General features: G+C 34.5%; 1 protein-coding gene and 1 non-coding gene across 2 annotated transcripts; one reads left to right on the forward strand and one right to left on the reverse strand.

The window, feature by feature from the left end:
* The first annotated feature begins 7,366 nt into the window (after positions 1–7,366).
* LOC133786245 (wall-associated receptor kinase-like 9) lies at positions 7,367–13,204 on the forward strand. The gene is made up of 5 exons (XM_062225445.1): positions 7,367–7,556; positions 9,579–9,959; positions 10,224–10,703; positions 11,909–12,019; positions 12,099–13,204. Exons 1-5 carry the CDS (start codon positions 7,367–7,369, stop codon positions 13,202–13,204), a joined length of 2,268 nt encoding a protein of 755 aa, XP_062081429.1.
* A 1,976-nt stretch (positions 13,205–15,180) lies between these two features.
* On the reverse strand, positions 15,181–15,284 carry LOC133787750 (small nucleolar RNA R71). Its single transcript, XR_009872751.1, has one exon. It is a non-coding gene; the product is annotated as a small nucleolar RNA R71 (small nucleolar RNA).
* Between the last annotated feature and the right edge of the window lie 867 nt (positions 15,285–16,151).

Genomic DNA, 16,151 nt, shown 5'->3' on the forward strand with positions numbered 1-16,151 from the left:
AGTTAAGGAGAAGCTAAGAAGCAAGAAGGAGGGAAGGGAAACTCTGAATTTTGTGGGATCAAGAAGGGAGTTAAGGCCAGAAAATTTAGAGGATTTCTCTACATATTGAGGTAAGGGAATTCTGTGTAAATATGTTGTAGAATTCAGCTAAGAATATCATGATTTGAGAATTGAATTGTGTGTTTTGTTTGGTGAATTCTTGGGGTGACTTGCGGTTAGGTTCAGCTTGAATTTTGTGAATTGAGGTTGGAATTTGATTGGGAAAATAGCTCAAGGTCGAATCCCCACTTGAGGTAAGGATTCCATGCATATCTGAAAGTTATTGCTGGTATGGTTTAAGAATTCTGAGGGATGGTTTAAGTTTTACAAGTTCTGGTTTAAGTTTTGAAAGGCTTGGTTTAAATTTCTGAAGTTTTAAACCAAATTGTGAATTGTAGGTTTGATTGTGTGACTGAGCTTATTGTTGATGTTTTTGAGTTGTTAGATGGTCCATGTGGGGTTTCGAATTGAATTTGGGACTTAGGTAAGTCATGGTAATGATTTGGGAGTGTTTTGGCTCGGGGAAAACATTTGGAGAAACCCAGAATTCTAGGTTCGTGAAGGGGCGCCGCGACCCTGTTCTTCTGCGTCGCGACGCTAGGCTGCAGCAGAGGACGGGGGCCCTTCTGGGCGCCGCGACCCTCATAGGGTGGCGCCGCGGAGCTAGGCCATTTCTGGGCAGGGGAAAATTGTTGTTTTTAGGCTTTTGCCCATGGGGCTCGGGGGATGCTTTCGCCACTTTGTGTGGGGATCCGGGAGGTCCCGAGGGCTCAGGTTTGGTTCCGGGAGATGCTTTTGAAATAGTTAGTTGGGGATGCTATTTATGTGTTGTGACTAGGTTCTTGAAAAGGCTCGGACTAGAGGACCGTGCTCGAGGGTTCAGTGCTCAGGAAGCTCGGGACATAGGTAAGAAAACTATTGTACCCATAGAGCAGGGTGAGGCCCATACTTGTGTTGCAGGGCGTGGCCCTATATGATTATATGTTGGGTGTGGCCCATTGATTGTGTTAGTATTTGTTTAACTTATGTTGTGATTGCATATATGTGAGGGAACGGCGAAGGTCGGGAACGGCGAAGGTCGGGAACGGCGAAGGCCAGGAACGGCAAGGGACCAACAACAGCGGTTAGCACGCGGAGTGCGAGTTGCTAGGGTAAGACCCTAAAGGATACCTGGAATATCCTTACGGTGAAGACCGCAACCCAGGGCCTGGTAAAGCGCCTGGGACGGCTAGGTCGTATGTGTTTAGCCTAATGGCGAATTTGTTATATGCTGAGTGGTTTATATGCATATGTTGTTTATCTATGTGGAGTTTTCTTGCTGGGCTTCAGCTCACGGGTGCTCTGTGGTGCAGGTAAGGGCAAGGAGAAAGTCAACCAACCATGAGTATGGAGAGCGTGAAGCGGCGCGTACATGTCTGGTCTGCCTGGCTGCCACGGCCAGGGGTATTTTTGGAAGTTGTTTGTAAAGAACCCTATTTTGTCGTATAGTCGACTTTAAGTTTATTTTGAATTGTAAATATTTATAAACAGTATTTTGGGATCCCAAATGTTAAACATTTTATGATTTTTGATAAAAGGAATTATTTTCAAAGTTTAGGACTCTGTTTATGGTTTGATTACACATTTGCCTTAAAACCTCGATTAGCAAGTTAAAAGCACGTTTTAAACTCACTTAGTAACGGCTCTAAGGAAGTAGGGCGTTACAACACGTTGGCCGAGTATGAAGACGATGAGGATGACGACAATGTTCTAGTCGATAATGATAGTGATAGTGGTGTTCCTAATGATGTTGTAATTAGTGATGATGAGGACAGTGATATGTAATTTAAACAAGTATATGTAACTTTTTATTTAATTCAATGAAAACTTTATTTATTATCATTAATTAATGATAGTATTGGATATAGGTACACATGCACCTATTCGATGCCATGGGAATAATCAATGTATTCATGTACTGGTTCTCATTTTTTCAAGATATTTGATGAAATATCTTGAAGAAATGAGAATTAGTACATGATTGCTTACTATCTCCAAGGGATCCACTAGGTCGGAATAGGGTACGTTGGGAACGACCATATGTAATAAAATGTTAATTTTAAAACAAAAAACAATAGACATGCACCTAGTGGATGCCTTGGGGATAGCCAATGTATTCATGTACTGCTCCTCATTTTTTCAAGATGTTTGAGAAATAATTTGAAAAAATGTGGAGAACTACATGACTGCTTACTATCTCCAAGGGATCCACTAGGTCGGAATAGGGTAGGTTTGGAAATATCATAAGTAATAAAATGTTAATTTTATATATATATATATAAAGTAATAGACATGCACCTAGTGGATGCCTTGGGGATAGCCAATGTATTCATGTACTATTCCTCATTTTTTCAAGATGTTTGAGAAACATCTTGAAAAAATGTGGAAAAGTACATGACTACTTACTATCTCCAAGGGATCCACTAGGTTGGAATAGGGTAGGTTGGGAAAGACCATAAGTAATAAAATGTTAATTTTATAACAAAAAACAACAGACATACATAATTTGAATTAGTTAATTAATGAATATTTTAATGTAGAATGGCCGAAACCAAGTAATGACACAGGTGGTGGCTCCAAGAGGGGCAGGGGAGCTTATTACGGTGCCAATATCGAGAGGGAGTTGGCCACCAAAAAAGTTAGCCATCTGAAAGTAGAGTTTGATGCACAAACTGGAAAAGCTATTCAAACGTACGGCAAGTAGTTCAACAATTCCATGGCTCGTTATTTGCGTAGCACAGTACCCCCAACTACACTAGTTTGGTGATAACTCTACAAAATAGAGTTATTTTACCACTTTTTATGTGCTAATTGTTGCTTAATTCTTGAGTTTTTAATTGATTTATTAAGTTTTTAAGTAATTTTGAATTTATTAGTCTTATCATGATTTTATATACTTTTGTGTGTTTTTATAGTTATTTTGTTGTAAAATGTTGTAGTTAATTATTTGAATTATTATTGATAAGTTAGTGGTAAAAAAATGTTGTATTATTGAACTTAAATGTAAAATATAAATTAAGTTATAATTAATATTTTCAAAGAATTAAATTGATTTATTTTATAGTTGAAAATATTGTATTATGATTTATTTTATATTTATTTTGTAGGAAATTTATGCTCTTGAAAAGAAAGAAAAATGAAGGACAATATGGCATTTTCAAGAAAGCAAGACAAGAAAAAAATGTGGCATTTTTGCCTTCCTTCTTAGGCCCAAAGCACCACCAGCCCCCTGGGCCCGCGTCAGGCCCAGCCCGCCAGCCACAGCCACCGTGGGCCTTCTCAGCCAGCTCCAATCAAGCCCAACGCCTGATGCATTCAGCTGCTGCCCCAATGCCTTGTCCCAGCCAAGCTTCCTCCTGCCCAGCACATCACGCCTCACACCACCAAAGCACCCAAAGCCATCAGCCAGCCCCAAAGCCAATGCACCTCTGCCCAAGTCGCCTGGGCCTATCTGCCAGGCACCAAAAGCCCCAAAGCATTTTTTTCTTGAGCCCATAAAAATGCCACAATGTACTCTTGTCCCCTATGTTCAAAAATGCCACTTTTTACCTCACTTTCTACACATTTTACCCCAAAACATCATTATTACACCCTATATTTTACCCCTATTTTCCATATTATAATTAATTAAATTAATTTAATCAATTTAATTATTTTAATGCCCATTTTTTGGCTATAAATAATGGAGTTTATGGTGTCAATTTTGGGAGAGGTTACACTACACAAAGTTTCTACATTTCAAAACATCTCTATTCTCTTCATCTTCTTCTTCTTTTTGGTTATTTTCTATGTATTTTTAGAGGAACAATTTGGGGGTTTTCCTCCAAATTTTCCTATTTATGTTTGTAATTTTTAGTTTGTATTTTCTATTCTAGTTATGAGTTTCTAATCTTTTTAAGATTATTAAGGTGATGATGAAACAATTTGTAACTAGATAGTATTTATTTTGTATGTTGATTTCTCATTTTGTGCAACAAAGTTTATGGAATTTTCTTCTTCAAATATCTTCTTTCATCTTAAATGTCATGTATTTTGGATTGTTAGCACATATTTACACTTTGTTCTTCATTAGTGCTAAAATATAATATTCTTTGTGTAAGATGTGTCATTAAATTGTACTATCCATGCTTAGAACAAAAATATTATGTTTTGCCTTATAAATACTGTTCATTGATTTATTTGTTATTTCATTAGGTTGATTTACACTAAATGCTTTGAAATTATAATTTTAAAAAGTGAAGAAAAATTTTATCTTTTTAGAAGTGATTTGTGCTTAAAATTATAAATCTATTTGGAAAATGATGGTTTGATTTATTTTAACTATCACTAAAACTTGGGAATCAATGTACTTATAAATATTATTGAACTTATATTTTGTGGATTCTAATCCTTAAATAATCTTATTTTTAACATCTTGTTTACAATTATTAATTTAGTAATATATATTGTCTTTAATTTCTATATTATTGTCTTTTATTTTATTTTCATTATTAAAAAATCTCTTCAATCTTTGGAGCTAGGTTAGAATTTATTAATTTTGGTTTAAAATAGTTTTCTTTTTTATTTTAGACAACTCCTTTGGGTTCGATCTCATGCTTACACGAACACTATATTCCATATACGATTCGTGCGCTTGCAAGTATAAATATTTTAAACATACCCGTTTTGGGTCCATCACTTGGGAACAAGTAAAACCAGCTGATATCCAAGTTATTCAACAGAGGCTATTTGTAAGCATTTTTTAAACCTTTAATAACTCACTATTAAAGATTTTGTCTATCTTCATAATATTTTAACAAATTCCAAATTTAATTGTGATTTTAGGACAAATTCATTTATCCACAAGACAATCTAGTAATCAATGATGCCATGGTAAGACAAATGCAAAAGCATCTGACTGATTGGCGCCACACGATGAAGAAACACTGGGTAGAGGTTGGATGAGAGGTGGACAACAAGAGAGCGAAGTCAAAACCTTTTGGGTCGATTACTGTTATTTTATTTCATATAATATAATATTATATTAAATAATGTGACAAAATGTGATTTGTCACACAAATGTGATTTTTCATACCTCGTAACATATTATTGAGAGTCACAAAATTGGACACATGTGTGTGCCCAAATATGACAAATTTTGGAGTTACAAAATCAGTTACAAATTTGTAACTCCCAAATATTACCCAATAATGTGTATATTATATGTTACACATTTGAGATTGGATTTCACAAAGTCATGATGATATATGACTGTTGGAGACATGTTTTTAACTCCCAATAGGTGTTTGGAGGTTACAAAATCATGTGGGCAAGGATTTGGGATGTTTTGGAAAAATCACATTTTTGGCTGAAAAAAGGTTGTGGTCGCAGCCACTGGTGCATTTCAGGCCAATTTTTCAGTTTTTTCCAAATGTGTTGAACGGTTCTAAAAACTCAAATAACTCTCAAATCTCAATTTTAATTCCATATTAATCCAATTAAACATTGGTAACATCCATGGGGGTTGGTGGAATTTGAAATCCAAAGGGTATCTCAAACTCTATAAATAGGAGTCTAATGCTCACTTGTAAGACACCATTTTCCATCCACAAAGCACTTGGCTGGAAAATACACCAAAAGACTTGATAATTCCAGAGAGCTATTTCCTAGAGAGATCCCTTAGTGCTTAGAGAATAGGGGGAAATAAGCTTTTGGACAAAGGTCTTGAACCTTGTTCAAGTTGGTGATCCCCACTACTCTACACTTTGGTTGTGTGAGAGTTTGTTTTATTTTCATTCTTTTGACCTTGTTGGTCTTATTTACTTGTTTTTTTTTTTTTTGAGTTTGTAATCTTCTTCTTCTACATCTTTCTATTTACTTGTATTTTGAGCAATTGAGTTGTAATATTTCTTTAATCAATATTATCTTGTCTATTGTATTTTTTTGCATAGAGTTGTATTTTGGTTTTTCCATATTTCCATTGAGTATAAAAATATATTCTCTAACAATTACTTCTTCTGATTGGGCAATTCTATGCGATTTTTGGGCTTCTGATTCTCAGCAAGTATGCCGTAGATTTTACATTAATGTTTAATTATAAAATTACAATCTAGATTAATGAGTACTATTTTCTATTTGAAGCGTATATCGAAGAAAAATAAAGAAGCTCGAGCAAAAATGACAATACAAGGAGGACACGATTCTAAATCTATCGTTGTCCATGTTTATGATCACGTAAATTATAATAACCTATATCCTTACATTTACGAAAATATTATAAAGGTCACAATGTTTAAATAATTTGCTTTTTTAGATGGACCCATCTACTGGTGAGCTTCCAAGCATGATTGACACATTCGAGCACCTCCACAAGAAGAAGGATAAGTGGATTAGTGATGTAGCGGCAACAAAACATGTAAGTTGCATAACCTTAACTAATTTATGATCATTTAACTTTAAAAAAATTTAGTAAATAATTAATAAATATTAATTATTAATTGGTTGGTGTCAATTAGTAATTATTTATTAATTATTAATTAAATTTTTAACAATTAAATCTTTATAATCTATGTGCCAATATTTTTATGATTAATGATTGTGGACTAAGATTAAAAAAAAAAAGAATGTAACTAATGTTGTCCCCGTATAAGGGAGCTTGTGGGCTAAGTTTGTTTGTTCATGAAAATCCATATCTAAATCACAGCACATGCAAATATAGTTGATGTATATGTTTAGATATGTAAATTCCCTATTAATGGAATTAACTGCTCTTACTGTATATATCAACAATATCTTCATGGTTTTGATTTAAATATGGATTTTCATAACCAAATTAACTTTAGCCCACTTGCTCCCTTATACATGAACAAAATTAATTACATTCTTTTTCGATCACTAGTCTACAGTCATTAATGATATGATGTTGGCAGATAGATAATAAAGTTATATTTTATATGTTGTTATATTAAAAAATTATAAGTTAGGTTTTCAAATAATGTTATATTGGAATTCGAGATACGTGCTTTTTATTGTGCAGACTGAGATGACCGAGCGTCGAGCATCGCAGAGTACGGCCCCTGTATCATCTGCTGCTTCTTGTGTCGGTGATAATGTCGATGATCAGTTCCCGCCTGATATGGATATTGTCACGGATGTCCTTGGACCCCGCTCGCATTATAAGAAAGGGTTTGGGGGGTTGCCTAGGTTGAAGGCAATTGGCGCAAAGAGGGCAGCATCTTCGTCAACTTCTCAAATGTCCGGGCAATTGCAACCTGAAGTGGACACCATTTTGTAGCAAACTCATGACATTATGCTGGAAAATCATAACCTAAAGAAGTATACGACTAAACTTGAGAGTCATCAACGACGTCAAGATTTCTTGCTCAGTGCTTTGTTGAAGCAGGTTAGTGTATTGACTCCTGGTTTTACTGTCGACTTACCAGAACAGGATCCGAACGAAGACGATGATGCTTACGGGGGCGGGGATGATGACGAGGGCAGTACACATTTGTAGAACTTTTTTATTTATTTATTTAAAGTTTAATTTACTAAACTACTTTTATATTTTCATGTTTGATGGAGACAATAAATATTAATAATTATAATTTTTATTTATTTATTTATAAAATTGTAACTTTAAGCTTATTTCTAATTAAATAATATTACTAAGAAATTAAATAATTATTAATATATTAAAATCAAAATTTATTAATTAATATTAATATATTGAAAATAAAATTAGTGATATTATCAAAAAAATTATTTAAAAAATACTTTTACCAGCGTAAAATTACGTCGGCAAAAGTCTCAACCTTTACCAGCGCAAAAATTCGTCACTACATATATCCACCTTTCCCGACACAAAAACGCACCACTAAAAGACACATCTTTTGCCGGCGCAATTTTGCGCCACTAAAAGAGTCATCTTTTGCCGGCGCATTTTTGCGCTGCTAAAGGTGTTTTCCACAACAACACGATAATTTTTTTTTCCGGCGCATCCTTATTTTTCTCGGCGCATTTTTTCGTCGCCAAAAGATACCATTGCCAGCGCATTACATTTTGCATCGACAAAAGTGTCATTATCGACGAGGGTACGTCGTGATTTTTTGCCGGTGCAAAATTGCGTCGGTAAAACCCAGAGGACTTTTGCCGGCGCAATGCCTTACTATTGCCGACGCAAATTTGCGCCGGCAAAAGTGAGGTTTTTTTGTAGTGTGTTATTTTTTTAATGATAACTTTAACAGAATATTCTTATATTTAACAGTAGTTTGTAAACACTTAAACTTAAATAAAATAAAATAAATAATTAAAAAAATTAAAATATGATCTTTTTAAGATATTTTACAATGATAATTATTTAAAAATAATAAATAAGTAAACAAATTAAAATATGATATTTTGCAGATATTTTACTATGATAATTATTTTAAAATAATTAAACAAATAAAAATATGATATTTTTGAGATATTTTACAATGATAATTATTTAGAAATAATAAAATCATACGTTTTACAACTTAAATAAAATTTAATTAAACTTAAACTTAAACTTACTTATTAGAATAATATCATATTAAACATACAATATAATCTACTATGAATTAGCGACAACTTATTTTTTTTAAAAAAACTAGCAATAAATTTAAATTTAAAATCCACTTATAATATTTGATATTACATTAAATATATAATATATAATCTTTTGTTGTCACTCCTAAATTAAAAAATTAGAACAAATATAAACTTAAACAAAAATAAATAAATTATTTAATTAAAATATGATACTTATTTCAAAATTTATCTTCGTATTGGTTTAGCAAAGACTTTTAAGGCTCTATATATCAGACCATAATAATAATAATAATAATAATAATAATAATAATGTGCCAGTGACTCCGTATTCTTCTTCGTAATTAATTGCTATTACTTTTTCATTTATACCGACACTAAGTCATCTTAATTTGTAATTGTCGTTGATTAATTAGTACTTGATTCTAGTCGTTAAATGTGTTACATGTGTAAATCTATATCATGTAATGTGTGTCCTTGACTCTATATTGGTTTAGCAAAGACTTTTAAGGCTCTAAATATGTTTCATGTTTACATTTTATTTTATTTTTTAAATGTTATATGTCACAACATAAATTCCCTATAAGTAGGTGAGAATATACAAGTACATATCCACACAAATATACCTTCCAATTTTCTCTACATCTGTCGGAAATATCACAAAGGCTCCCTTTTTTGGTACGTAATTAATGCAAAAACTCATCCTCTTGCTGTGTCTTATAATTATTAATAATTTGGTACCTTTTTCTTTGTTATTCTTAATACATTTTTTTCTTATTATGATCTGCCCTATATTCTCAATATGGTACGTGCATATTTGTTTTTTCATTAATTAACGCATGCAAGACACTGATTATTATTTAATTGCTATATATGATATCAGACGCAGCAAAGAAGAAAGAGGAAAATGGTACTTATTATTATTATGAGTCTAGTTGGATTATGGTCCACAGTAGTACTAGCTTCACTTGGAAGACCTGGTTGTCAAGAACAGTGCGGAAATGTAACTATCCCATACCCTTTCGGAATTGGATCATCCGCTTGTTTTCTTGACAAATGGTTCGAAGTTTCCTGCGACAACTCTACCAAGCCTCTCCTCAAACACACTCAACTGCAGCTACTTAACATTTTGTTATCCGATGAGGATGCTAATAATAATAATGGTAGACCATCCCAATGGGTTCAGGTCCGAAGCCCCATCAGTTACTTCAATTGCCCAAACAAGACAAGAAATTCTTTTGTAAATTTCACAGGAAGCCCCTTCTACTTTTCGGGTCACAATATATTCATTGCAGTGAGTTGCGGTGCCTTTGCCAAGTTCGAAATAGGGGAAGGTGATGCGCTCTTCCAAGATGTGTGCACTAGCACCTCCACCTAGGGTTGGCAATTTGGGTCACGACACGATGACATACGATTAAGGTAAACACGAATACGATATGTTTAATAATCGTGTCGTGTTCGAGTTTACCTTAATCGTGTCGTGTCATAATCGTGTCAGACACGAATAATTTGCATAAGTTTCATGTTTTTTCCATATATTTATGATTAATCGTATCATAATCGTGTTATCATGTTTGTGTCGTGTTGATCCATTTAAGGTGATGCGCTCTTCCAAGATGGGTGCACTAGCACCTCCACCTGCTCCTCCTCCTCGTCGTCATCATCATCATCATCCAATAGTAGAAACAATATTGATTTTCGTAATTGTGATGGCATCGAATGCTGCAGTACTTCTTCCGTTTTGGATACTCATGGCAACTTCGAAATCTCCATAGATAATGATTCTACTACTCTTGCAAGTAATAGCCAATGCAAATATGCGTTTTTTATAGATCCTGATGAAATTGATAAACATGGAACATTCCATGATCTGGATTATGTTCCCATCCTACTAAGTTGGAACCTTAGCTTAACGCATTTCGACATATTTAAAACACATGCTATGCCAACCAGCACTACCAGCTTCAACTGTAGCAGCAGCTATCAGGATACTTTAAATTCCCCTTTAGATCGCATATATCGTTGTAGCTGCAATAATGGATTTCGAGGAAATCCCTATATTTTGGAAGGGTGTCAAGGTAAACCTCCATCACATATATTTCTTAATTGCATATGCTTGGGTTATTAGGTGTTTAATTATTAGTTATGTATATAATTATTATGAGAATTTACCCATTTGGTATCTTTGATTTTGCAAAGTATCATTTCGTTACCTTCTGTTCTCAATAATGCTCACATGGTACTCCGTATTTTGAAATCATATAGATATTTGATATCGTAATTGATAAAATTTTGTCAATGTGACAAAACTGTCAGTCAGTAGTTATATATAATTTGTAGCTCGTATAATTGATAGTAATTTGATTAAATTTGAGTTTAGGGTACCAAATATGTACGATTTTAAAATGCAGGGTACCAAATATGTACGATTTCAAAATGCAGAGTATCAAATGAGCATTATTTGTAAACACAGGGTACCAAGATGATACTTTGCAAAAACACAAGGTATCAAATGGTTACCTACTATATAATTATTTATTTGTTTAGGTTTAGGATTTGATTTTTTTTAAAAAAAAAAAAACATGCAATGTTGTGTTTATTCATGACCTAATTTTTGTATATATATAGGAGAATTTTTTTATAGGGGCTTTACTTTTAAGCTTTACCGGTAGGGCTCTCAGTGTTTACAACCCGTGAATAGTTTTCGGCACGATTTTTTTTATGACCGTGTATATTGTAGCTATTTAGAGCATCCTGCAAATTTTCAGGAAATTCCGAATAGTTTACAGTACCGAAAACTAGGTTCAAACATGTTATTGCACGCGTGACTAATTTTTTTTTACGCGCGTAGAAAACAACATGTTTGAACCAAGTTTTCTAGACTGTAAACAATTCTGAATTTTCTGAAAATTTGCAAGATGCTCTAAATAGCTACAATATACACAATCATAAAAAAACGTCGCGCTGAAAACTGTTCACGGATCGAGAAACACTGAGAACCCTACCGGTAGGCTTAAAAGTAAAGCCCCTATAGAAGAATTGTCATATATATATATATATATATAAATTGTCAGGTCATCACATTTTTTTTGTTAATCTTAGCTACCTTTTTTTGACACAAATTTAACGTATTGTGCTGTTAACGAATGCGATTAGTGGGGACTTATAATTAGTTCTATTAATCTTTTTTTATATTCTGTGTGATAATAAGTAGATATATAACAATAAGTTTTATTCAAAATATATATTCACTGTAACAAATTATGTACTAATTAATTCTCAGATATTAATGAATGCAATGAGCAAATCCGAAATCCGCCATGTCATGAAGGCACTTGCGTCAACACTGTTGGGGGATATCGTTGCAGTTACAAGCGCAAATATATCATTATAGGTATATGGTTTGATTGTTAATGCTTTGATTAAAAAATGTCATATATTTGTGTTTATTTATTCATAACTTGTTAACACAGGACTTGGGAGTGCTCTTGGAGTATTAGTTCTTGTTTTTGGTACATGGACATTATACAAATTCTTAAAGAAAAGAAAAGAAATCAAACAGAAGAAAACATTTTTCAAACGGAATGGTGGTCTTTTGTTGGAACAACAAATACATTCAAGTGAAAATACTGTTGAGCAAACCAAGTTGTTCGATGCAAAAGAGTTAGAGAAGGCAACAAATAATTTTAGTATAGACAGAGTTCTTGGACAAGGAGGTCAAGGTACTGTGTACAAAGGAATGTTGGAAGACGGAAAGATTGTTGCGATAAAGAAGTCTAAAATAATTGATGAAGCCAAACTCTCTGAATTCATTAATGAGGTTGTTATTCTTACGCAAATCAATCATAGAAATGTTGTCAAGCTATTGGGATGTTGTTTGGAGACTGATGTTCCACTTCTAGTTTATGAATTTGTCCCAAACGGAATGCTTTCTGAGTATATTCATAACAAAAATGCAGATTTTCTTTTTACATGGAGCATGCGATTACGAATTGCAACTGAAGTTGCGGGAGCTCTCTCATACTTACACTCAGCAACTTCTTTTCCAATTTATCATCGGGATGTTAAGTCTTCGAACATACTCCTAGATGAAAAATTGGCGGCAAAGGTTGCAGACTTTGGAACATCAAGAACTGTTTCCTTAGAGCAAACTCATTTGACCACTTTAGTTTGCAGCACATTTGGTTATCTAGATCCTGAATATTTTCAATCCAGCCAATTTACAGATAAGAGTGATGTTTATAGTTTTGGAGTGGTTCTTGTCGAGCTCTTGACTGGACAGAAAGCAATATCTGGAACAAGATCAGAAGAGGAAGGAAGAAGTTTGGCAACATATTTCATGATGACGATGAAGGAAAAAAGCAGTAGTTTGTTCAACATTCTTGATGGTCAAGTTCTCAAAGATGCGCCAAAAGAAGAGATCTTAATTGTTGCTGATCTTGCAAAGAGATGCTTACATTTGAATGGAAGGAATCGACCTACCATGAAAGAAGTAGCAAAGGAGCTAGAGAGGATTCAAGGCATTGACAATAAAGATTCCAATGGTATTCAACATAATTATGAAGATCTAGCATATTGATAAGTGAATTTTAGATTCACTTATTAGTGTCATTTTATATCTAATTTGTAGGTGTTTAGGGTGTTTTTGTTTGGTTTTATGCTTGTGTTTTGTTTGTGTAGGGTTCAAGGAAAAGTGGCGAGAAATTGGTACAAAACGGGAGTGAAACGAAGAAAAATGCAAAATTCGTGAATTAGGGCCGCAGCCCCATATTCAGGGGCTGCATCGCTATTTCTGGGCTAAATTAGGGCTGCAGCGCCATACCTTAAGGGCTGCAGCGCCTGACTGAAACAGAGGCTCGTTTTTGGCACAGTTGAAGCGCAGCAGCGCCTGTTTATGGGGCTGCAGCGCCGGGAGCCGTACGGAAATCGTAAATTGAGATTTTTGAAGGGCAAAAGAGGGCTTTTTGCAAGGGATATATAAGTAAAAGTTTAATTAGGGTCTAAGGACGGTTTTTGGGAGAGATTAGACAGAGATTAGAGGCTCGGAGAAGAAGAGGAGGCTAGACATCATCAAGATCATCACCATTACATCTAGTTTATTCCTTCTTCCTTTCATTTTAGTTTTTTTTATTATGAACAAATACATTGTTATTATGTTTATGTTTATAATGGAGAACTAAACTCTTTTTGTGCTAGAGTATTAGATGAATCTATTTTGATTATTGAATTGCGGTTTCTATTATTATTTCTATGAAATTCTTCTCGTTTGTTCATATCTTCTTGAGTTACTTTTATCATATTAATGTTTGGCCATCATTATTGTGAATTGAAATCTAGGGTTTATGCTTGAGAAAGATAAACATAGATTGGACATAAGAAGATTTGACATAGAGTGATTGTGAGATTGAGAGATTCCTTGAACTCTATGAATTTGGTTTAGAATAGCTATTGCTTAATAACGTCTTGATTAATTAATAGCGAATAGAGATATCATATTGATTAATTGAGATTAATTGCATATATGCTTGAGAAAGATAAATGCATTATATTATAATTCTAGAAATTACAAATGAGGAGAATTGATTAGAATAATAAAGAAACTATGTTCATAATTGAATAGTGAAATCATTACTCTAGTACATTTATCTTCTATTTAATCACTTTTCAAGAGCATAAGATTTGGTTATTTTGTTATTTCATATTCTTTAGTTAATTGTTAATTTATTTATTGGCTTTTCTAATTAAAATTATAGACTTAACAGTAGTAGTAATTAGTGAATTTAATATTTAATCCCTGTGGGTTCGACATCTTTTAATTTAAAACTATATTGCAATACACCGTACGCTTGCGGTAGAAAAATCTGGATCAAGTTTTTGGCGCCGTTGCCGGGGATTAAAATTAATTTTACTAATATTGAAACTTTAAGTCTTGATTTTAAATTAGATTTTTATTTATTTTGTTACTAACGTTATAGATTGTTCTTGTGTTCTCAGTATATGCGAAGGACTAGGAGTTCTACACCTGTTGAGCCTCTGAATCCTGAAATTGAGCACACACTCCGTCAGTTGAGAACTAAGAAAAGGACTGAAGAGCTTAATATGGACAACAACGGGGTGAACAACAACGGTGGCAATGGCAATAATAACAATCAACCAGCAGCTGCTGGGGCTCCTCTTAATCCAGCGCAGCGGGCAGTGCGTGATTTTTGCATGCCTATTGTGAATGAGAATCTCACTGGAATAGCAAATCCAGCCATTGCTGCCAACAACTTCGAACTGAAACCTGCACTAATCAACATGGTGCAACAAAATCAGTTTGGGGGTCTAGCTACTGAAGACCCCAACATTCACTTGGCCATATTTCTGGAGGTATGTGCCACAGTGAAGATGAATGGCGTTACTGATGACGCCATCAGATTGCGTCTCTTCCCTTTCTCCTTGAGGGAAAGAGCCAGGAGTTGGTTGCAATCTTTGCAGCCTGGAACAATTACGACATGGGATGAGATGGCAAGAAAGTTTCTGATTAAGTTTTTCCCTCCTTCCAAGTCAGCCCAGTTACGCAGCGATATTGGACAATTTCGACAGTTAGATCAAGAACCATTCTATGAGGCTTGGGAGAGGTTTAAGGAATTATTACGACGTTGCCCACAACATGGTTATCAAAATTGGATGCAAGTTCAAATTTTTTATCAAGGGTTGAACGCTCCAACACGAACAATAGTTGATGCTGCTGCAGGGGGTGCTCTATTAGCCAAGACAGCGGATGAAGCCTTCACTTTGATGGAGGAAATGGCCACCAACAGTTATCAGTGGCCTAATGAGAGGTCAGGACCAAGGAAAGTTGCTGGGTTGTATGAAGTTGATCAAATGACAGCCTTGAATGCCCAAATTGCTGCTCTACAAACCCAAATGGCTGCTCTATCAGCGCAAAATAATCCAACGGTTATGGAGAGTGTAGCAGCGGCTGCTGCAATGCAGGGGCAAGAAATGAGTCCAGAACAAGCCCAATTTATGGCAAACCGCTCCTTCCCCAATAATTACAGAAGCAACAACATGCCTAATTTTTATCATCCAGGATTGCGAAACCATGAGAATTTCTCTTATGCCAATAATAAAAATGTGCTGCAACCACCTCCGGGATTCAATTCTCAACCGCAACAAGAGAAAAAGCAGTCGTTGGAAGACATTTTGGGCACTTTTATTTTGGAGTCTAACAAGAGGTTCGGAAAGAATGAAGCAAGACTCGACAATATAGAAACCCATATGACTAACATGGGTGCTTCAATGAAGAAAATTGAGACTCAAGTGGGGCAATTAGCTAATGCGGTGAATTCGAATCAGAAGGGAAGTTTTCCTAGTGACACTGTGGTAAATCCAAAGGAATCATGCCAAGCAGTTTCTTTGAGAAGTGGTAAGGTGCTTAAAGAGGGTGATGTTCAAGCTAGTTCAAAGAAGAAAGTTGAGCCAGTGGTACGAGAGGTAGACAAAGAAGAGCAAGCCAAGAAGCAGAGTGGAAGTGACCAGAA

This window comes from Humulus lupulus, chromosome 6, assembly GCF_963169125.1.
Source record: "Humulus lupulus chromosome 6, drHumLupu1.1, whole genome shotgun sequence".
NCBI classification, from domain to species: domain Eukaryota; kingdom Viridiplantae; phylum Streptophyta; class Magnoliopsida; order Rosales; family Cannabaceae; genus Humulus; species Humulus lupulus.